The sequence below is a fragment of the Sesamum indicum genome, linkage group LG8 (assembly GCF_026168435.1).
Source record: "Sesamum indicum cultivar Baizhima isolate 11 linkage group LG8, ASM2616843v1, whole genome shotgun sequence".
Lineage (NCBI taxonomy): Eukaryota > Viridiplantae > Streptophyta > Magnoliopsida > Lamiales > Pedaliaceae > Sesamum > Sesamum indicum.
In genome coordinates, this window is record NC_142664.1 from 16167264 (window position 1) to 16190980 (window position 23717).

At 36.1% G+C, this 23717-nt stretch overlaps 1 protein-coding gene and 1 long non-coding RNA gene across 3 annotated transcripts; both read right to left on the reverse strand.

The window, feature by feature from the left end:
- Nucleotides 1-392: 392 nt before the first annotated feature.
- Nucleotides 393-5097, reverse strand: LOC105179907 (uncharacterized). 2 transcript variants are annotated; one of them, XR_016066984.1, is made up of 6 exons: nucleotides 4782-5097; nucleotides 4430-4683; nucleotides 3555-3636; nucleotides 2739-2830; nucleotides 2434-2574; nucleotides 393-1228 (listed from the first exon to the last, which is right to left on the reverse strand). It is a non-coding gene; the product is annotated as an uncharacterized LOC105179907 (long non-coding RNA). The 2 variants fall into 2 exon arrangements; XR_016066983.1 differs by having other exon boundaries at nucleotides 393-1255.
- Nucleotides 5098-5242: 145 nt separating this feature from the next.
- Nucleotides 5243-17353, reverse strand: LOC110011390 (dnaJ homolog subfamily C GRV2-like). Its single transcript, XM_088883234.1, has 13 exons — nucleotides 16942-17353; nucleotides 16297-16787; nucleotides 15367-15590; nucleotides 14921-15265; nucleotides 13534-13827; nucleotides 12979-13167; nucleotides 12038-12121; nucleotides 11866-11962; nucleotides 8428-11113; nucleotides 8256-8340; nucleotides 7832-7899; nucleotides 7536-7604; nucleotides 5243-5770 (listed from the first exon to the last, which is right to left on the reverse strand). The coding sequence occupies exons 2-5, from the start codon at nucleotides 16549-16551 to the stop codon at nucleotides 13824-13826; spliced, it is 828 nt and encodes a 275-aa protein (XP_088739360.1). The 5' UTR covers nucleotides 16552-16787; nucleotides 16942-17353; the 3' UTR covers nucleotides 5243-5770; nucleotides 7536-7604; nucleotides 7832-7899; nucleotides 8256-8340; nucleotides 8428-11113; nucleotides 11866-11962; nucleotides 12038-12121; nucleotides 12979-13167; nucleotides 13534-13823.
- Between the last annotated feature and the right edge of the window lie 6364 nt (nucleotides 17354-23717).

Genomic DNA, 23717 nt, shown 5'->3' on the forward strand with positions numbered 1-23717 from the left:
ACTTTGCACGTGAAAGAAAATTTAAATATTTAGTGAACTTTAAGAGTAACACTAATTAAATAATAAAAATATCAAAAGATATTTTAACCACTGACAATCAAAAGTTAATTACAATTCAGGATGGAACCTTAATAAAAAGCATTAACAACAATAGCATACTCGATTTAAATTTGGCTTAAAGTACGCCATCAAGACCTAAATAAAGTTATTGATTTTGGATTTAATAAAACAGACAAATATATGCTACTGTCTAAAAGTAAAATGAGAATGATCATACTTTCAAACATGATTAAATCTACAATTATATAATATAGCCAAGATATTTAATTTAAGGAGCGAACTCCGTTTTAATCCTACATTTTATTAAAATACGATGCTTCTATGGTGACCTAAAACATATGAAATTGTCTAATTTAAATTAAATTTAACAATTATATCAAATAAAAAATTAATGGTAGCCTTGAGCCCAAGTAAGACTGATGCAATAGTTTAAGATTTAACATTTGACTCTTTAATTTCAATAACTATAAATTAATTGTGGACAACACACCACCAATTTAATCAAATATGATCCTTGTATTAAATACCACTAGTGATGAGGTCATGCTTTTTGTTAAACAAACCAAATCAAGTCCAAAAGAATATTTTTAATTTTTGGATAATCGAAGCATGTACCTTAAGCACCATGAGGGTTGCTTCCAAAGTACCAATCTAAGGTCCCTCCATTGATGGCACCTTTAAAACATTTGGTTTAAATAAAAATAAACCTAAATTGTTGTGAAGAAAGGAAAGGCTACCAAGTAACATAGAAATGAACAGCAACGCAACAAACCCAAATATGACTGCCATTTGTTTATTATTTCTTATCAAGCAAAAAAAGTCACCTTTGGACCTTACGTTTTTCTTTTTATGTCTATTCTGGACCCTGATCCAATTTACCTATCTTAACAACTATGCAACTCAAACGTTCCTCTTAAAAAAATGACTTTAACGTTTTTTATTGGTACATGGTTATTCAACTTTGTTCCCTATTCTGAGAGCAACCAACACATCGAGAAAATAAAGTATATAATCTAATCAAATGAGCTGCATTGTAATCATAACAATCATTGAGGAACTACTACTCAAGATAAGTATAAAAAATAGCCAAAATCTTGCCACAAATAAAAAATGCTAACCTTGAATCCACCATTTGGTGCCAATACATTTCCACGAAAAGCTTCAATTCCTGTTTGATTACATTTAAATCACTGATCTGCACCAATAAAAAGAAAGGGTTGACCCCCTTCACACAAGTTTCTACAATATGGCTTTAAAACTAACGCATAGCATTAAGCAAAAGCCATAACACATCGTACTAGAACAACAAAGTATATGCAAATGGAAACAAATTAAATATAACCAAACCTTCAGTCAACCAAATAAACCAAATATTGCATTCACAGCATATGCTAATATGTTTTTTTAATTTCATGATGGTGATAGAGTGTTGTAGTGGTGATATTGATAGTAAGGTGCTCTTCAAGTATTGGTCAAGTATTGGTCAGACAATGGAGGATATATTCCAGAGAAACTGGACATCAACTTGGTTTATGTTTGAGTTGCTTACTTCAAATACAAAATGTTATAGCATAAAATAGAACTCTGAATAATAAAAAACAATATCATGCCCAAAAAGAAATACTCACCATGAGACAACGGTTTACACTATATAGTAACAAAGTTAATCTAAGTGGAGTATATGCAACAATATATCGCACATCTCCACAACTTGAGATTTGCAACAAAAATCAACAATGACTCCCCCCCCCCCCAAAAAAAAAAAAAACAAATTATTGCTATTTCCTTGAATCTCACCAAATCCCTAATGCCTATAATGATTTCCAAATGCAAAGATCTCTTAAACACTTAAATCACACACCAATTTCCTCTATAATTTGCTTTTTTTTTTTCCATAAAAAAGAGATGATTCTGAACGTGTAAACATAAAAAATCAATCTTTCCTCCCTACCTTATTTCTATGATATCAAGCAAGGAGAAGTACCACACAAATACTTCCTTTAGGTTGAACTAAAGGAGTCCACAGAATAAGTATCATTCGTCCCCTTGAAAAGCAACTACTCTTCCCCTTTCATCTTCCCCTTATTGATCTAAATAAAGCAGTAAATTTCTGTACTTACATCTTACTTTTTATTAAACATTTTATCAAACAGATACCAACTCGGAGGCCACATTTAGCTCCTGCTATGTGATTGGGGAAAGAATAGGTGCAATAATATGGATATATTCTACCACAAGCAATTAAGTAAAACTAGAAGTCCGCATAATTAAAGTGAAGACAAAAAGCGACTCTCTTGGAATACTAGTGGACGAGAGATCAAGCGGTATGCGAGAGAGAGAGAAACAGAGAGAGATAAGTAAGCGAGAACATACTTTGTCAGCTTTAATGTTGCATCTTCTCTCTTCATTTTTCTCTTTAGATTTCAAATCATCAGATGGATTAGGTTGTCATGGATTAGGTTGTCATCAGATGGATTAGGTTGGTCTTAGCAACTGCAACTCAACAACGTAGTCCTATCATTGTACAAACAGCATGATGCTTACAAAGATGTACTAGAATTGGCTGCAAAAAGAGAAATGAGAAGTACACAAGATCCAAAGACTAATTTTTATGCCCATCCTCACATGCCAAGCACAAAGAGGTCAGGTATTTATAACATGACACCCGAACAACTTACCACAAAAGGTCGCAACACATCAAATGTATGGTATGAGCTAGTAGATGTCTCCACATCTCGTACAAGAATCTTCTTCGTCTTCAGTTCCTTGACTACAATAAGTCAATAAAAGGTGCCGTTAAATTAATCATATCCTTTAGTGGTTTAAAGCTTTAAAAGACAAGTCCTTGATTGCTCAACACTCAAAAGAGTTAATATTCAAAAAGTATGCCCAAGAAAACAACAATTTAGGACACACGATGCAAAACAGCGGCAGGACTAAGCATTACATTGCATGGTACTATCCAACAGCCACATACCTAGAATTTCTTATGGACTCTTGACTAAGCATACCTGCATGTTTCTATTTTCTAATGATCAATGGAAAATTTTATAAAATGTTAATCCAAATAACTCCCGTCAAATCATCATTTTTCTAGGCATCTTATATGTCTAAATACAACAACAATGGGAAAAGTTTTTGTATTTTCTGTTTATCCGCATGATTTATCCCCCCAAACAGACCATCACTAGTGCGACAAGTATTACATGATTTTGACAACATAAAGTTCATGCTACGCTGACTCCTCTTCTAGTGTACTAATAGGAGGTGGTGTTCCTGAATCTAATAAAGCAATAGAATCAAATTGTGGGTGATGCAAATTAACAAAACACCCATCATTGTTTAGCCTAGTTTCTAAAATTCAGTCAATGGCTGGCAAACGCTTAGTCTATATAACATATGGTGATGCATCTCATAATATTTTACGACATCAACATGCTTTCCAAATATCAAAGGTGAAAATTAGACTCCAAACAAATTAACCTGACACCAACCATTTGTTCAGAGATCCAACAAGCAACACTGAGCTTTGCATCCATCCTTGCAGTGCAATGCTATGTCCACTTGCCTCTTAACCTATTGTGGAAATCAACAATTAACATGGCTTAGTTGAAGAAGGCAAATTACTCTCAGTTCTGTCATAGATCAATATCCATTCTTGCTTTGCTTTGAGAAACAAACTGCTTAAAACGCTTTTGGTCGGTCAATTGAACATCTTGAAGAACACAATTGACCTACAGTTGATAATTTGAACAACCGAATCAATCAATCTTCAGCTGCTTCTGATAAATTTGAAAAGGAAAGCAATAGTTGAGGACCAAAGCATGTTGTCCCATTGAGCTTGACAGTTGGTTTCATTAGAAAATGACAAAACCTACCATTTAATTCAATAAGACCAAAACTAGAATACAAGGCAACAGAACAAAACGAGACACATAGGGTACCAAGCCCTGACCAGCATAAGATGTTAACTCATCAGTTGTCCCCTTTCTTAAACCTTCCAATATATAGAGAAGTGAACCACGCTTAAAAAGAACATGAACAAAAGGAATGAATATAAATATTCACACATGTACCAGTAAAAAAACTACCAACACCCTTTTCAGTTAAGCCATGACCCAAACCTTCGGTCATGGCTTAGTCACAATAGACTATACAAACTATTTATGTAAAAGAATTGGTTTGCAAGTACCACCACTTTTCAACCTACCTATGCAGTATTCTACGACATACTTCAAAGAAATCTTACACAAATTCATTCAAACATCACGATAACAAAGTTATAACCCTCCACCAACTTGAAAAGATACAATGGTGAGGTTCAAAATTCGTATGTAATTAAATTACAAAAAAAAAATACCAGAATTACCAGGGTAAATAAATCTTCAACACGTCCTGACATAGCTTTGCCTCACCCTCGAACAATTATATGGCTGCAGGGCTCCTCCTTCCCTCGAACTGATGGTGTGAAAGAATATAGTGATATCCCACCAGCTTTTCCTTAATTGGTTCAGTTGTACAAAATCCAAATCTTTAGTACCCATCTCCAGCAATGACTGGCTGTTGACACCGCATACCATATCAAATTTAACGTTTGATTTGATGATGAGAGTTACCATGAAACTAGTAAAGCCAACAGAAAACAAAACCAATTATCTTCAGTATATCACATCAGTTCCATTTCTTGAAAACTAAATTTTCATTGCAAGACTGATAACAACCTGAAGTTTCAACAATTATACTCCAAGAGTAGGGGTATGGTTACAAAATTATAGTCCAATACTAAACTGAGGCTGGAGGAGCCCACTTCAACCCCCGCAACCAACAAGAACATCGCCCAGACCACTCTCCAGCAGGATTTTTCTCACAGGAGAAGCAGGGGTTCCCAACATTAAATGGTCAAGAAAACCCAGGGATTGCTTAATCTCCAAATATAGAGGTGCTTCAGAGAGAAATTCTAACTGGTCTGGAGAACAGTTTCTCAGAGCGAACTCTGGATTCCTCAGCAGCTGAATTTGCTTTAAACATATCAAGATATTCTGCATGGGAAAGCATGGTTAATGTAAGGCAACACAAGCTTCAAATTAAGAGCTAATTGCATAATCCAGAGGAACATCTTCCTCTTCACTACTTCCATGACCCTACAAATTTCGCGAATTGACAATCATGGATTCTTTTACTAATCGATAAAATATTAAATTTGCTAGCACAACTTCATCATTAAGATGCACCTACTATACTTCTTCCAGAAATGCACATTCACGTACAAAACTATCAATAAGTTTTAAAATTCAAACTGAATCAATAAGTTACCCTTAAACTCAGTAATCCATCGAAACATACCACATATATTCGCTTGATTTCTCAATAACGGTGCTCAAACAGTTTGTCCCGCTTGGGATCCTTCGCAATTCTCTTGCAGCGGCTGCTTCGAAGAAGCCACTGTAGGAGTCAGAAGCAGTAGCTAAGACACTGGCGGCTGCTAGGCTTCCGACGATGGGCAAGAAGCTGATGGGCCAAACCCACTTGCCTTACTTGAGGTGGCCTCTGTGAGAAGGCTTTTCGACGAAACTATTGTCGTCTCACCAGGCCACACACAGTTCCACCATTAACCAAAGACGACCACATGAGGACATTGGTCTCGATCCCGAACCCGAATTGGCTCTGTCGTCTTTTGCCATTAATTCAGAGTTTTTTGTCAATCTTTCATCTACAAAGGTTATTGAAGATTTACTATGTAATTCAGCAAAAAGTCGGCCAATCCAATATTTGCATATGTAAATATGTATTTGTCAAGGATGACTAGTTTCTTATATTAAGTGATCATGTATGAGTTTGTTGTGCAACTTTAATTATTTGCATCTAAACTTAGAAAACCCAAAAAAGGGAAAGGCATCAAGGAAAAATGCGGACCAAGTATACATCATTAACATACTCTTAGGTTACAGCACAAGATTTCTCAAATAATATAACCACAAGAGCTACATGCATGCAATATTCAAGTTGAGAGACTAATGCATCAATGCCAGAAAATATAATGCGGCCTCCCCAACCTATCTAACAATGAAAGAACATAGCTTTCCGATCATAAAAGTTCTACGCAAAAGGTTATCTCTCCGTTGCCTTAATAAAAATATATTTACGCATTGCATTCACGTTTTCCTCGCTTTAAAACTAAAGCATAGCATTCAACAAAAGCCATAAGACATCATTTCAGAATAGCAAAGTATATGCAAATGGGAATGAGTAAAATATAACCAAAGCTTCTGTCAGCCAAATAAACCAAATATTTGCATTCACAGTATATGCTAATAATTTTTTTAATTTCATGATGGTGATTGATTATTGTAGTGGTGATGGTGATGGCGTTAGTGACGTGCTCTTCAAAGTGTCAGTGTTGGACAATGGAGGATAAATCTCAGAGAAACCAGACATCAAATTGGTTTAAATTCAAATTGCTTACTTCAGATACAAAATGTTACAGCACAACACAAACTCTGAATAAAAATACAATATCATGCCAAAACAGAAATATTCACTACGGGACAAGGTTTACACTGTGTGGTACCAGAGTTACTCTAAGTGGAGTATATGCAGCAATATATCGCACAACTTCTCCACAGCCTGAATTTCGCAACAAAAATCCACGACGACTTCCTCCCCCCCCCCCCCCCCAAAAAGTCTTATTTGTTACTATTTCCTTTGAATCTCACCAAACCCCTAATGCCTGTAACAATTTCCAAATGTACAGATCTCTTAAACACTTAAATCACACACCAGTTTCCTCTATGATTTCTTTTCCATATTGTCAATGTCTAAAAAATCTCGGGATCTGGATACATGATCCATTCTGAAACTAGTTAAAGTATAAGAAAAATTTATTGCAAAACACAGTACATCCCCTTGTTTCCTTAGAGGGGAGAATAGGAAGGAATGCAAAATTAATGTATAGGGAACCCTCCAAAGCCATTTTTCCCATCCTGTCTAGGAGCAAAAGCAGTCACCCCCTTAATTTCCATTTTTCATAAAAAAGAAGGAAGATATTGAATGTGTAAACATAAAAAATCAATCTTTCCTCCCTGCCTTATTTCTATAGTATCAAATAAGGAGTACCACACAACTACTTCCTTTAGGTTGAACTAAACAAGTCCACCAAATAAGTATCATACATCCCCTTGGAAAGCAACTACACCTTCCCCTTTCATCTTCCCCTTATTGATCCAAACAAATAAGTAAATTTCTGTACAACATCTTACTTTTCGTGAAACATAAAACCAACTTGGAGGCCACATTTAACTCACACTGTGTGATGGGGAAAAGAATAATTGTAATAATATGGATATATTCTGCCACAAGCAATAAAGTAAAACTAGAAGTCCACATAATTAAGGTGAAGACAACAAGGGACTGTTCAGCAATACTAGTGGACAAGAGATCAAGCAGTATGCAAGAGAGAGAGGGAGATGAGAACATACTTTCAGTCTTAATTTGCGTCTTCCCTCTTCATTTTTCTCTTTAGATTTCAAATCATGAGATGGATTAGGCTGTCATCAAACAAAAGTAAGCACATGAGTCTTAGCAAGTGCAAGTCAACAACACAATTCTATCATTCTACATACAGCAAGATGATTACAAAGATGTCATAGAATGGGCTGCAAAAAGAGAAATGACAAGCACACAAGATAGATCAGAAGACTAATTTTTATGCCCATCCTCACACACCAAGCACAAAGAGGTCATGTATTTATAACATGACACCCAAACAACTTACCACAAAAAGTCTGCTATTAACTGCCTCCGCATGTCGTACAAGAATGTTCGTAATCTTCAGTTCGTGCACTATAACAAGACAATAAAAGGGGCCATTAGGAAACAAGACAATGAAAGATGCCGTTAAGAGGAACTAATCGTATTTTTTGGTTATTCTTTGGTGGTTTAATGCTTTAAAAGACACTTGACTACTCAACAGTCAAAATAGTTATAATATTGAAAAAGTATGGCCAAGGAAAGAGCAATTTTAGGATTCCCAATGAAAAACAGCAACAATTTACTTTTTCTGAACAATTGACAATATTTAACTTGACAAGCATTTACAAGTGGTAGTAACTTCAGAACTAACCCAACCAAATGTAAAAGAAAATTAGACATAATTGGTCCAAAAGTGCTTTTTCAGCCAAAACCAAGTGTGAACATACCTATTATCGGAGAAGCATCAGATATTGATAGCTTTCCAAAATCAAGCGGTGGTGACTTTTAATGGAATCTCGTGAATTTCCAACCCTGATATACTCAAAAGTATCCAACATTGTAAATCTTCATCTTTATAAGAAGACACTGAAAATCGGAACAAAAAACATTGGTACTTACAAAAGGCATTGATGGCAAACTGAAAGCTTTTTGTTTAACCCAAAAAATAACTGGGTGTGTCCATGCTCAGCGCACCCAACGACCTCTCGGCCATGAAGGTGATTTGAATCAATTTTCAAGGTTCAGTTTATGAGTTACAGAAGCCAACGCAGATGGCAGAGGCCATGAACTCTCCATGCTGTCAATTGAAAGATTTTCACATATGCACTCTAAGAAATAGCACAATCGGCTTTCACATATCATTCTTTAACATATGACATAAGCACATTTCCAGTTCCATTGATAAAGACGACCACAATAGTTTCAACATTTTTACAATTACTCTTTCGGCAGCGAGCGAATTTAAGCAGTTAAGATTAACTCCACCCTCAGCATTTTGGATGAGAAAAATATTGATAACCTGACACCCATATGGACAAGAAGAAGAGTAAAGTAGTATGTGATACCTAAAGACTTCTCTTGATCCCATTAGTGAAATAATTATTAGTAACACAAATAAAGAGGCACATGATAGACAACATTAAGTATAAGACATGCTATCTGTGAACTTTAGACTAAATTACACCCAGCACAATAACACAAGAGCTGAATTTGACCCCCTATAACTTACGCTCCTTCCCATGAAATTGGGGTAACTTAACATCGGCAATCCATGCAATAAGATCCTTCCCAATCACTCGAAAAAGTGCATGCATAGGAGCATTAAAATAAATGTTATCAGATTCCACACACAAAAACCATTCTTGCCCTCAAGCATGTCTTGATCCAAATACAAGAATTATCCAAGTAGCAATTCTCAAATTTCCTTTCATATCACTCAAGTATATCCCCTACACTAATATGACTTAATAGTTAAAGAAGAGATAGCAATTTGAGAACAACCACTTGTAGCACAACATTCAACAAGTAGGTATCCCATTGACTTCATCAAAACCAAATGAAACAAGTCTCAACACTCTCACAAGGGTTCTCACAACGATGTCATTGTAATCACTCATAACATAAGGTGTTTAAGAATTCGGGTTTCACTCAAGTCAATACATAGAATGCCATTACCATAGGCTTGCTTGTGAATCAAATCTCCACCACGAACGAAATGCAAATTAATGCATGAATCAAAGGGTCTTTCAATGGGTTGTAATGGGGCTTAGGACAAGGTGTGGCAAAAGACAGGTCGAACTTTGGCTTATGAATTCAAAGGCACGATGCCAACCTAGTTGCTTATCCTTCCAAGCTCATTTTCGTTCGACTTAATTCAAGTGCTTTGAACAGTCAAAACTCGTGAAATTTTTACATTTCTTGCATCTCCTGCATCTTTCCTCTTTTTTTTCCTTTTTTTTTCCCTTCTTTTTTCCTCCGTTTCACCATTTTTCTTCTCTTTTTTTTTTCCTTTCCTCCATCTTTTTTCTAATCTTTTCTTTTTTTCTCCTTTTTTTTTCCTCTGTTTCATCATTTTTCTTCTCTTTTTTTCCCATTTTCTCCTTTTTTTTCTTTTCCTTCTTTTTTTCCTCTCTCTTTCATTACTTTTCTTCCCTTTTGTTTTTTTTCAATTTCTCTTTCCATTTTTTTTCCTTTCCCTTAGGGCTAACGATGCATCCATGTATGCAGCTTGAATACATTAACTCACTTCCATGTCAACTTAAAAGCAACCAAGCCAACACCATGCCCTTGAATGGGTTCAATATCACTTCAGGAAATAACCAAAAAGGGGATAGTCAAGCTTATAACGTGGTTTAACCAAGAAAAGAAAAGCAAAGGCTCAAATGAGTTTTTCTATGGGTGAATTCAAGGTAGGCTCTGTTCAAGTCAATGGGTTTTTCCTAAGTGCCCTTATCACTTTCATACACCAATCTAACAAGAATGTGGTCTCAAAATGTATTACACAAGCAAGTTCTAGAACGGACAGACTAAGTTTGACGCCCTCAATCAAAATAAATATAGAAGCACTATTGAAATGGAAGTGCTTTGGCCCAAAAGCTCACACAAAGGGTTTTGTGTTGATTCTTGAACATTGTTAATTTGATGCAGTCAATGGAACATAGTTAACACAATTTTCCTTTTTTTTTGGGTTTTTTTAATATGCCACAGCGTCCGTTTCTCTTACTTATCTCGACTTAAACCAAAATTCCTATTAATCTAAGGGATATCACAAGATGACAATCTGAAAATTCAGCAACTACCACAAGATAATTCACATATTTTTCTCAAGACACACTAACTTCATTAACAAGTTGGTGTTCAATAAAACTTTTCAGCCACCAAACAAAAAATTTCACATCCCACACATCCACATTCCACACATTAATACGAATTTCAACTTTCAGATTTCCAGCAACACAACCAATTTCGCAAGAATCGTGCTACAATGACTATCCAACCACGTTCTCAAAAACCAATCACAACAACAAAGAACAACATACCTCTTCCCACAACAAGCACATGCATGATGCATTGTCCTCAATCTATGCACAGAAACCCACTCAAACAAGGGAATGAAAAGTAAAAAGGGAAGAGAACACGTTCCTGAAAATTGGGATGGTGTCAAGAACGGGGTTTGTATGGTCTGAGCTAGTAAGTGTCTCCACATCTCATACCACGAAAGATCGCAGCACATCAAATGTATGGCCTGAGCTATTAACTATCTCCACATCTCGTACAAGAATCTTCTTGGTGTTCAGTTCCTTGACTACAACATGACAATAAAAGGGGCCATTATGAGAAATTACTCGTATCCTTTGGTGGTCTAAAGCTTTAAAAGACAAATCCTTGACTGCTCAACACTACACTTAAAAGAGTTATAATATAGAAAACTATGGCCAAGAAAACAGCATTTTAGGACTCACAATGCAAGACAGCAGTAATTTACATTGACTGACCATTGCATTGCGTGGTACTGTCCAACACCCGCATACCTAGAATCTCTAATGGACTCTTTGGGGCACAATTGTTGCAGGTAATACTGTTCAGCCTTCCACCCTCTCCCTTGTGCTTGCAATTGGCAAGATCTCACAAGAGAAACCCCACAAAATAGAAGTAGTAAAGCAATATATACTTTTATTTCATTGTAATTACAGCACAAGAAAATTAATTTGATGTACTAATTGTTTTTTTTCCTATCTCCATTTCAAAGTTTCGCACATGAAAGAACTTGAGGTTGGTCTTAAAATGGATTGGGACACTACATCCATGCATAAACAGATGCCAAGAAACATAATGGATTCATCTCCACCAGGTTTCTATAACCAAGTGAAAGAGTGCACTCTAACTTCCCACGATTAACAAAACACCCATCATGGTTTATAGTCGAGTTTCTAAAATTCAGCAAATGGCCAGCAAAGGCTTGGTCATATAACAAATGGTGATGCATCTCATAATATTATAGACATCAACATGCTTTCCAAATATCAAAGGTGAAAATAAGACTCCAAACAAATCAACCTGACACCACCCATTTTTTCAGAGATCCGACCAGCAACATTGAGCTTTACATCCATCCTTGCAGCTGCAATGCTATGCCCCTGCCTCTTAATCGATTCTGGAAATCAACAATTAACATGACTTAGTTGAAGTAGGCAAATTAGTCTCATTTCTGCTGGAGATCAATATATACCTCCATTCTTGCCTCACTTTGAGAAACAAACTGCTTAAACCACTTCTGGTCAGTCAATTGCACATCTTGAAGAACATGGTTGACCTATAGTTGGCAATTTCAACAACCGAATCAATCAATCTCCAGTTGTTTCTAAGAAATTTAATAAGAAAAGCGACAGTTGAGGACCAAAGCATGTTTCCCAATCGAGCTATGACAGTTGGTTTCATTAGAGAATAACACAACCTACCATTCAATTCAATAAGACCAAAACTAGAACACAAGGCAACAGTACAAAACGAGAACACATAGAGGACCAAACCCTGACAAGCATAAGATGTTAACTTATCAGTTTGTCCCCTTTCTTAAACCTTCTAATATATAGAGAAGTGCACTGTGCTTAAAAAGGGCATGAACAAAAGGAATGAATATAAATATGCACACAAGTACCTGTAAAAAAAGTGACTAGTATTCCCCCAAGTAGATATTAGGTATACATAAACATGAGATATGCACAAGAAATACACCAAACTAAATGAACGGAAATATATATAAAGTTATAAACACAAGTACATTGCATGGAATGAGAGAAGGAACTCCAATAGGTACCTTGGATCATGGCTTAGTCACAGTAAACTACACAAACTATTTATGTAAAAATTCTGGCTTATAAGTATCAACACTTTTCAACCTACCAACACACTTTTCAACTACGCCATGACCCAGTATACCTTGGATCATGGCTTAGTCACATTAGACTGTACAAACTATTTATGTAAAAAGATTGGCTTGCAAGTATCATCACTTTCCACCTACCTAGACATAGTTCAAAGGAATCTTACACAAATTCAATTAAACATCATGATAACAATGTTATAGCCCTCCATCAACTTGAAGAGTGACAATGGTGGGGTTCGAAATTCGCATGTAATTAAATTACAAAGAAAAAATACCAGAATTACCAGGGTAAATAAATCTTCAACACGTTCAGACATAGCTTTGCCTCGAACATAATATGGCTGCAGGGCTCCTCCTTCCCTCGAACTGATGGTGTTAAAGGATATACTGATATCCCACCAGCTTTTCTTCCAATTAATTGGTTCAGTTTTACAAAATCCAAATCTTTAGTACCCATCTCCAGAAATGACTAGCTGTTGACACAACATATCATATCATGGGCACTTCAGACTTAGGTACGGTATTTATTGATGGGATGGTGCTAAAGCACATATTCAATAACCAAGAAAGTACTAAAAGTTCAATTTACGATAAATTAACATTGTAAAATAAAAACAAAAATCCAACATTATCATAACTGCACCAAATAATAAGCAATAATCGAACAAAATCGACAATCATGGGTTTTTTACCAATCAATAATTTATTAAATTTGCTAGCACAGCTTCATCTTTAAGATATACCTACTATACTTCTTCCAAAACTACACATTCACGTACAAAACTATCAATAAATTTTAAAATTCAAACTAAACCAATGAGAGAGAATGAGAGATATACCTGTTCAGTGACAGACCACTTTAAATTGAGAAACTGGCTGTAAATATCGTACAACCTTTGCTTCTCAGCTTCTAAAACTGATGATTTAGGCATTTAGCCTTGGATGCCATGGACTCCAGAGGAGCACCCGTGATAATAGGCATATTTCCAGTTCCACTGCCATCTTCCCTGTCCAAGAGCAAATGAACTGCTTCAAGTTGTGTGTCAGAAAGAAGTGCTTGAAGGTCCGCTCCACTAAAGCCTTTAGTCCTGTGAGATATAGCGTTCCAAGTTAACATTACTGGCCATTGCTAACTGCATGGAAACAGTCAAATTAGTAATCATGAAACATATGAATAATTGCAAATATTTTTCTTACTAATTATATATCATCTAGCAAGCACTGCGCCCATATAAAGAAGATTAATAAAGAAAATACACCTAGTATCTTGCAGATTACTGATCAAGAGTTAGAGACTTAGATTTCCAATCAATCACTCACTAAGACGTCTTGCTTTTCTAAAGAAAATAAAACAAACAATGACCTGAAACTCGCAATGCTAGCAATTGAAGACAAAGGCTAGATGAAATTATAGTTCACGTAGAGATGTCAAGTTAAAAAATCATTTCCACGTCGTGATTATTGTCAGTGACCCTGTTACTTATTGCAAAGGGCCGTCATAATTATCTGGACAATAAAACTACTCAGCACGATCTCAACCATGGTTTTTCCCTTTCATTTACTTCATTTTACTTGTTCTTAGAACGGGAAGAAGCAACAGAGAAAGAAGCAAACAAAATGAAGTTCATTGATCTTCAAAGGGAGAATTAGAATGACCTTTGCATTGTTCCATATTTTCAATTCATAATTTAACAATAAAACAACGGAATAAACCAAGATAAAATGAAATATGAGCCAAGGTACAATCACATTCTGAAGATGGGCAAGAAGTAGTTTCAAGTGGACTTAGTTCAATTTTAAGTTAATACTTAATGCAGGGCAATCTCTTCTTCAGGCACTGCACCAGCATGACTGATTGCAGATACTGATGCAAGAAGATGAGGCAATGCTCAAGCTCAGACAGACACAGAGAAAATGCCAGCAACAAAGTCATCCACATGAGCACAAAGAGCATTATAAATAGACCAATATGGCTAGCTTCATTATTCAATATCCATATATGAGCTACAAAGAATTATATGGGCAAAAGAGTGAAAAGTAATGAACGAATAGAAACTAAGTCACTAAGCAATATGTCACTTGGAACCAGGTTAGGCGATAAATATAAAAGGACGGTCAAGAAATCCATAACAGAAATAGTAGTGTTCTGTGAACTTCCAGAAACTAGAATCTCATGCTAGAAAACTGATGAAAGCATAATTATAACAATATAATGATCTATCTTACCACAGTACACCAGCCTTCAGAAGGGCATTTTGAATTTCAGAGGAGATAGAAAGGTGAGCAATGGTCTGCAGGGCAGCATCAATAGCAGCAGGAACAAGCTCAAGTGCAGTGCAATGAACAATGTCATCAACTAATCCTGAAAATTCGAGCATCTCAGTTCTCGCACTTTCAAACTGACACAAAACTGGAAAGGTTCGCATTATGTTAGCGACAATAGTAGCGGACGGTTCAGTGGCAGGAGTTGCTGGTTGGACCACACACATGCAACGGGAAAGGAGGGTTGCAAGAAGAGGTATTCCACCATCTCTCACAAGCTCTTCACCATTCCATGATGAAGACTCGCACCTGAAAGTTAAATATGTGGAAATAGCATAAGCAAAAGTACATTTACAAAGTATTATCTAAAGAAGAATGATATGGAAATTAAAGGCAGATGATGAATTTACGTCAACCAAACAAGTTCCGAGGATGCAACTAGAAGATGTGCTTGATCAGAGGAAAGAAAATTGTTATCATCCTTGTCCACTGTAATGGCACTTAAGAGCATAGGATATCCAGCATATTTGAATGGCATCAATACATTCCCATATCGCCTACATAGAATACACTGGCCCTTTAAGAGAAGCAACAACCTCCAAGTCTGGGGACCTTGCAATCCTTGCATGGTCACCTAAGGAAGAGGAATAAGAAAGCAGTAGATCACTAAAAAGAAAATATGAAACATGGAACTCAAATATGAAGAAATACAACCAATTAAAGAGGATTGCATTCCGGCCAAAGACATGCCTCATAAAAACCCTCATATGTAGGGTTCAACTTAGGAATTTTGTCCAACTTTGCTGATCATATTCCAAGAAGTTTACTGATTGCAGAATGAAATATTAGATGCAGGCAACAAAACCAAAGGGAAACATATGTAAGTAGTCCAAACCTCATAGGAAAGCCCTATGATTTACATTTTCACTCTTCCGCAAAAGCCACTTAAATTTATATATTTAAATTTATTTCTTGGTCCACACCTTAAATTGAGGTAGTATCATATCTAAGAATTAAATATATATATATATGGTCCCGTGTCCTTCCTAGTTCGAAGATATATTTAAAACCAATACTGATATCCATTTATATGTGTAAAAAAGCATTTGGCTCATCTTGACAGCATAAATACCTTTAGAGCACTTTCTATGAGTCAAATAAACAGCTTAATTGTGAAAACGGCGTCTAAACAAGTCGACTAATTCATTTGAAATAAGATCTGGCAGCTTATAAGATCCCTTGTCTATATGTTCTTTCTTTTTTCTCAAGCTTAATCATATAGTCTCCGTTTTTTATGAGTAACAACAGATCCTCACACAGGATCAAGGAATTTGGCATACCTGCAAGCACTCATAAGCTTTCTGCACTGCCAGAAACTTCTCCCTCCCTTTAGGATTTTTGTTTGGATGATACTTCATTGCAAGTTTCCTATACTGTCTCTTGAGCTTTTCCTCATCAATATACTCAATCTGCTTTGATATATTAGGTATCTTCTCAACTGACTCAAAACTTGGTTTCTTAGGGGCGTCGTCTCTGGATACTTCATCAATGGAAATCTCTAGTATCTTGCAAGCTTCTTCTTCAGAAAGGTCCATTGGCCTTCGAGTTAACTCTTCTCTCACATTACTAGCAATGATTGCAAAAACTCAACATGTTCAACAATAGCCAATTAGGAAATCTAATTTCATCACATAAGTTTCGAGTAATAACGACGACACCACATTTCATCTTTCAGCTCTGGATATGTCACTGGTGGCATTGGAGCATAGTCATATAAGGAATGACAATGCTGTGACAATTTCTGAGGGAAATCACCAAGATGCTGAAGAACCTAATCAAATAAAACTGAGAGTTAAATGCAGCACTTATTTGCATTGAGGATGACTCAACTACCACCATGTTTTAGAATGTAAGTACTAAATGTTAACAAAAGATGCTTAGGGTGAAAGACAAGTAGCAAACTCCAGTTGCAGATTCAGGGCTACCTGACGGATCAGATTTTCTGCTCGCATCTTGTGTGTCCAAATAATCTCAGGAGTGTCTGAATCAGAAACCATTGCTGCGGCAAAAGCAACTGGGCCGCTAAGTTCCAGTACATAAAGCAATGACTCAGGTCAGAGGCCGCCCAAAACACTTCGTTTCGCCAAAGGTAGAGAAGAGGAAATTGCAGCTTCCTCACCACCATGAAAAGCTTGATAAACATGAGTCACTGAGAAGAGTTGGGCAATTGAAAGAAGATTAGAACCAGGGTAAGCCAGAGCAAAATAAAATGCGCCTGTACTGTATAATCGGATCATTGCTTTTGGGTTCCTAGTAACTATAGCTTTCAGCAGAGCAGCAGCAGCATCAACAATAGTCGGTCCACCAGAAACAATGTGCATATTGATGGAGCCACCATCCAGCCACTGCCTAGTTCAGCTTAAAAACAAAAGAAAAAATAACAAAAACATCTCAAACCTCTGTGGAAGGCAAAGAAAGGAACAAAAGTTACCCCACTTCCAAAGTGAAAGTGTTATAATACAATTACCATCACAAGAGAATATGAAAAGTTGCATCTTTAAAACACCAGGAGTTTAAGGATACAAGTACACGCGCATATCCTAAGTGCATATTACATGGAAACTATATCTTAGTTTAAAGAGGTGCAACAGTTCCAGTGACCCTTCTACAATTGTTTGCTCAATCAGTCTCCAATGTGCATCTCATGTGACGATAAGTACCAGACAACTGACTCCCATTTTAAATGGCTTGCAAGGCAACCGGTTTATTGTAGGATAAAGCTCTGATCCTATTTTACTCTATGTTCCACACATCAATCTTTTATGTACCAAGCTCATAACCAAAGGAATGCTTTAAGGGCCCAGAACACGCCCATTTTAGGAACATTGTAAAACAAGCATACCCAACTATAGGTAGGTGTATCAAGTAAAGACTCCTTCTATGTCATTATTTGTCCCTTTGGCGCAGGAAAAACAGAAATTTCTCTACCATAGATATCCTATTTAAATAACAAAGTAAATAAGAAAGAACCTCGTTCAGTAACTAATTTATAATATATTTAGTCTAAGAAATGTAGATGATCTAAGAGCGAAAAATTCTTCGTTATCACAGTAGAAATTACTTTATTTCATATTCTGTGGCGAAACACTGCAACAGAATGATCATGATCATAGTCTGTAGGCCAGTAATTAGTCTCTATAGAAACTAGATACTAATTCAACTGCATCAGTTCAGCAGTAGTTTGATATATAAACAACACTTCAGTGCTATTGAAGATCCCCAAGATCCGCAAAGAGCAAGAGTAGTTCAATACAAGTCAGCAGACATGATGGAAACAGGAAGCACAGAGTTCATGGTGATCCTGATTGGCATCACGGTACCATTCTGGATGATACACGTATAGACAAAAGGATACCAATTCAAGGCCTAAACCCAATGAACTCCAATTCTCAAATTGAACAGCCTGCTTAATTATTTCAAAGTTTCAGATCTAGATCTATTAACAACTTGCATATTTCAGAGACCAAATACAATAGAAGGGTTTTGGGGGTAGCTGATCATAAACCAATCTTGACTAGCATAATCATTCATGATACATGTACTCACAGAGCTTCACAACTCAGTAAATTACCAAATGAAACAATACTTGAGCACGGGCTCATCACTTTCAATCTTACCCAAACTGACTGAAAAAAGGAATATCACCAATAACGTCTACATAAGACCAAACTGTATAGAATATCCTAAATGTAGCATCAAACATCCCATCTCACAACGGACCAGAGCATTGTCCAAATAGTTAGATGCAAAAATCCCAGAGATTGCAATTGCATACTCATGTACATAAGTTCAACAATTTACATAGCAACAGGCATATCATAATTCAAGAAAGGAATAGTAAAAGAATACGGGGACAGTATGTCCACTGTTGTAGACAATTTTAGTATATTGCCATTATTGCACTCAAAAAATCAAAACCATCAAGCATCCTCTAAAATGCTCTGATACTTTGACTTAGAGATATCCACCAAATTACCTTCATTTAGCTCCAACTAACATGCATCATTCTACAGCGCGACACATTCCAATTGTGATCAAAAGTCATATATTACATAAATGAAGCAATTATTTGCATATATTTCAATTTTAAATAATAATTATTATCTTACTAGATTTTTGCACAGGGGCATAACAAGAAAAGGAATGCCGGTAAAATACTAAATTTCCAAGAGACCATTTCTGCGTGATACCAGAAGAGGATCACACATAAAAAAAGAAAACAAACCTAGAACATAAGGAGACTGCAAGATCATATGATAACTGGAAGCAAGACACCATTGGAGGACACCTAACAGCTGCACTATGTATTGCAGCTTCTCTTGCAACACTCGACGATTCAGTATTAGCCATATCAGCAACATCTCCACAATAATATCCTAAAACAATAATAAGATCGAATAAACAGAATAAGCACTTTAATTTCAGATATTGATATTAAATAACTTCTCTAGATAGATCAACATAAATATCGGTAGGAATTAAGCCAGTACAAGTGACTTACCAGGACTGAACCCCGAGTCATAAGCTCTTGGGAAGTGACAACAAATTCTCGAGCCTTTTGCACCAGTAGTCAAGAAAAACATTGATTTAAGAGAGTGACTTACAATGCAATCAAAGATTAAATCACTAAAGATGCAGAACAACAAAAAGTAACACAGACCTAATATTAACAAATGATGGTATCTAATTATATCTGTTGATTCTCAATGGATAAGAAAATCCCTAGCGGAATGCTAAGTCCTCAAAGGTACCTAAAAGATTTTTACAGTACTTATGTTCCATATATTCTTCTCATGATGTAATCTTTTTTTCATTTAAAACACCTTGTCGTGAGCTAATAACTCAATACCACCCAATATCTATTGTCGAGTATGGACTTGAATTTTACTCCTTCAACACTTCAAGAGCATAAAAAGATAAATGCAGGAGAGCACTAACACACCTAGCCCCTCGAAAGAACAGCTCGCACTACCAATGAACTAATGAATGGGTTCTGCATAAGAGTGTAGGGGACAAATGATAAAGATGATATGATAGCATATAAATAGTCACCTGCACCACGGAACACCAGCACTAAGAAGCACATCCAGGGACATCATCTGGTGTTCTCACCAAGTTTAGCAAATGTAACTGAAAGATATCTGATGAACTTCATTAAAGAGTTTAACAGAAGATGGAACACAAAAAAGGAATCTGATTTTATTATCAATTATTAGTTAACAATGATTCCCAACCTCACATACCTGGATAAACCGCATTCATGGGCCAGTATAGATTAGAAGTGAAAAATTTATAATACTTGTCTATATGCACCATGGTAGACTTCTTTAACTCTTACATGCAAGCACATACATTTTCCTTTTAAGGGGCGGTCATGTAAGATGCACTACTGCTATATACTGAACTTGCACCCTCACCCTGCTGGGATGGCAATCTAAAGGGAATAATTCATTAAAGATTAAAGAAAACTATAATAATATAGAATTTAAATATTGTTACAATAAATACAAGGCCAGAATCTATCTCCTCCTCCTCCCAACCAAAAATAGTAGTCACATAAGAGAAGGCATGCCAAAGTAGAGGATTTTACACACAAAAATTTTCAGCACTGAGAAATGTGACAATTTTTTAATAAATCAATAAAGAAAAGAAAGGACTGCCGCAATGTCATTAAAGTTATTGCCTCCAACCGAATGAAATACTATGTGCACATAATCTCAAAACACAAACGCCGCAATACATTATGCAAATGCTAACTTATCATAACGAGGGTAAGAGGCCAATCACGTCACAACACTTCGTTTTGCCAAGTATAGAGGAGGACAATCAAGCTTCCACAAAATCTATGGATTTCAAAGTGTTATCATCCTCGATGATAGCACAATACCCTTTTATCTCCTCACATCTACCTAGTCGGGACGGATTTCGCTTTTCTTTCTTTTGTTTGGCCACTAATGAATTTTTTTTCTTTTTTCTTCCCCTTTTGCTTTAGTCACGGCTTTTATTTCTTTTTTTTTTCCTTTGTTTTTGCCCGCGACTTGTGTTCTTTAGGCCGTTTTCCGGTCTTTTGACGCGAATGACAACACTTGTGGTGAAGGCACCCGGTTACTCAACCAAAAACCGTCGCATTCTGGCCTTTTGACGCGAATGACAACACTTGTGGTGAAGGCACCCGGTTACTCAACCAAAAGACATTTTACCTAAAGTGCTTTGCATACTCATAGCTCCGGCCACCGTTTTACGTGAATAACAACATTTGTGATGAAGTTACCCAGTTACTAAGTGACCTAAACCAGCGGAGTAGATGTAATTTCCTTTTTCTTACTTTCCTTTCTTTCTTTCTTTCTTTTTTTCCGGAAGGGGAAGGGCTTTGAATTTTTCAAAATGGATGCATGTCCCATGTTAGGGATATAAGGATCAATCGGGTAGAGTTTTAGCAAACAAATATGATCTCACAAGAATCCTAAGATTTAGTAGAAGCAAAGATATTCCAACTCTCTTTCAAAGCAATTCAAAATGCATGAAATTATGCCTCAACGACTCCACAGTTAATCAAAGCAACAATCACATAACGTTAGTGCACATTCATGTCTCAATCTTATGACTTCCTAAATCACATTTATTCGTCAAATTACTAAAAAATAATATAAACGGAAGTAGTTTGATAGTAACTGGCAAAAGAAAACAAAACAAAAGTAGTTTGATAGGATAACAAAAGATGAACAAAAATTTTAAAAAAAGTTACCCTCTGGTTCCTATGTGTTAATTAACACTACATATATGTCATGGAATTCTTTACTTTTGAAATGGTTTTATCTCATTTGGAAGGTGAATTGGGCTGTTCAAATCAAAATTAGAATATGAGAAGTTTCATGTAATTTCAATTGAACCAAGAGTCTAATCCTAAAATGCTAAACAATTACAGACATCCCGACAACAAAATGTCTCACAGAACTTGATATACCACAAAGAACACAATACACGTCGTTTACTTGAATGAGATAACATAAAAGCACAACCAAATTAAACAAGATGAGAAACACCCACACCACAGTAGTAAAGTAATTGAAAACCACTAAAAAAGCATCCAACACTATTTATCAAAGGAACAAACTTGCCATAGATAAAAAAAAAATCACAACCCCATAATGTAGATGATAAATATCAAGAACTCAAGATAACAATGCAAACATATAAAGGAATGCTTGATGGATGAAATGAAGAGTGAAAGCCAAGAAAATGATCAACTTTTTACCACCATTATCACTTTGCAAAGACTTTCTAGTTTCTGTGTCATTGTTTTCAAAGACCGTCTTTGCCACCTCATACACCTTCCATTCGCATCCAGCATGCATGAAGACATAAGACAAACAGATAATTTTGAAATTCCACAACCAAACTGCATGTTCACAAGAGGAATAAGTGTACTGTGCATCATTCGCCATTGTTGGATAAATAAATTACAAATAGAACTTACGTCTAAAGTCTTCAAGAATCCTCAAGCTCTACCGCCTTCTTGGACCATTCCTCCGAACCTTCCTTAAACGAGTGTACAAGCTTGGTTACCTATGTGGTCCAGAAACATTTTAACACAAAACGTTGATAAATGCATTAGATGTGGCAAATGTCTACACACACACATATATATATGAACAACCAATGCATTGCTTAAAAAGATAAGTAGTTGTTAAGACGAAGCCTTAACCAACCATCAATCATGAACTTATAAGGGCATCATACAACTAAGAACAACATGAATCATTACATACACACAAACACAGCCAAAAGTGACACTCTTATAAACAAGACCGTCGTGCTTTGTTATGTTGATCGCCAGCATGGTAAGTCCTCAAAGGTACCTAAAAGATTTTGACAATAATTATGTTCCATTTATTCTCCTCCCAATGTCATTGTGCTACTAGTGCTTAACTTAATACCACGCAATCTCCATGCCCAAATATTATACTCCTTCAACCCTTGAACAACACTAAAAAGATAAACGGAGGACGAGGACCAGCAAACCCATCCACTCAAAAGAATAGCTAGCACTACCAATGAACTAATGAATCGGTTCGCATAAGCTTCAGATCTATTAACAAGTTGCATATTTTCGAGAACAAATACAATAAAAGTGTTTTGGGGGTAGCTGATCATCATTCAATCTTGAGTAGCATAATCATTCATGATCATGTACTCACAAAGCTCCACAACTCAGTAAATTACCAAATGAAACAATATTTGAGCAGAAGCTCATCAGCTTCAATATTACCCAAACTGACTAAATACAGGAATATCTCGAATAACGTCTACATAAGACCAAACTGTACAGGAAATCCTAATTTGAGGATTGTTCAAACAGCAGAAACACCCTCTCACTCACAATATGGTATTAGAAGATGAATGTATTCAACTTGGAAAGGAGACGGAACTGTTCGTGGTAATAACCAACAATGATAAACTGTGAACGCCCTTAAAACCATCAGAAATTGAAGCTGGTTCTTGAATTAGAAGATAAAGAGGGATGAAAATTGGATTTGGACAGGTCAAGGGGACCAAACATCATAAAAGAAAAAGTTGCTTCCATTAAAACTTCATGTAATAGAATTCATCATTCACAAAAAGAACTAGCATGGTTCTGAAAATTAATTGTTACAAGTCATAAGAAAAGCGGAAATCTCTGCTCACCAGATGCATACGAGAT

Coding starts and splice junctions, on each gene's coding strand:
- LOC110011390 (XM_088883234.1), bottom strand. CDS start 16,551: ATGGACCTTTCTGAAGAAGAAGCTTGCAAGATACTAGAGATTTCCATT. Junction 15,591..16,296: donor AAGCTTATGAGTGCTTGCAG/GTATGCCAAATT, acceptor CCTCTTCCTTAG/GTGACCATGCAAGGATTGCA. Junction 15,266..15,366: donor TCGGAACTTGTTTGGTTGAC/GTAAATTCATCA, acceptor TTTAACTTTCAG/GTGCGAGTCTTCATCATGGA.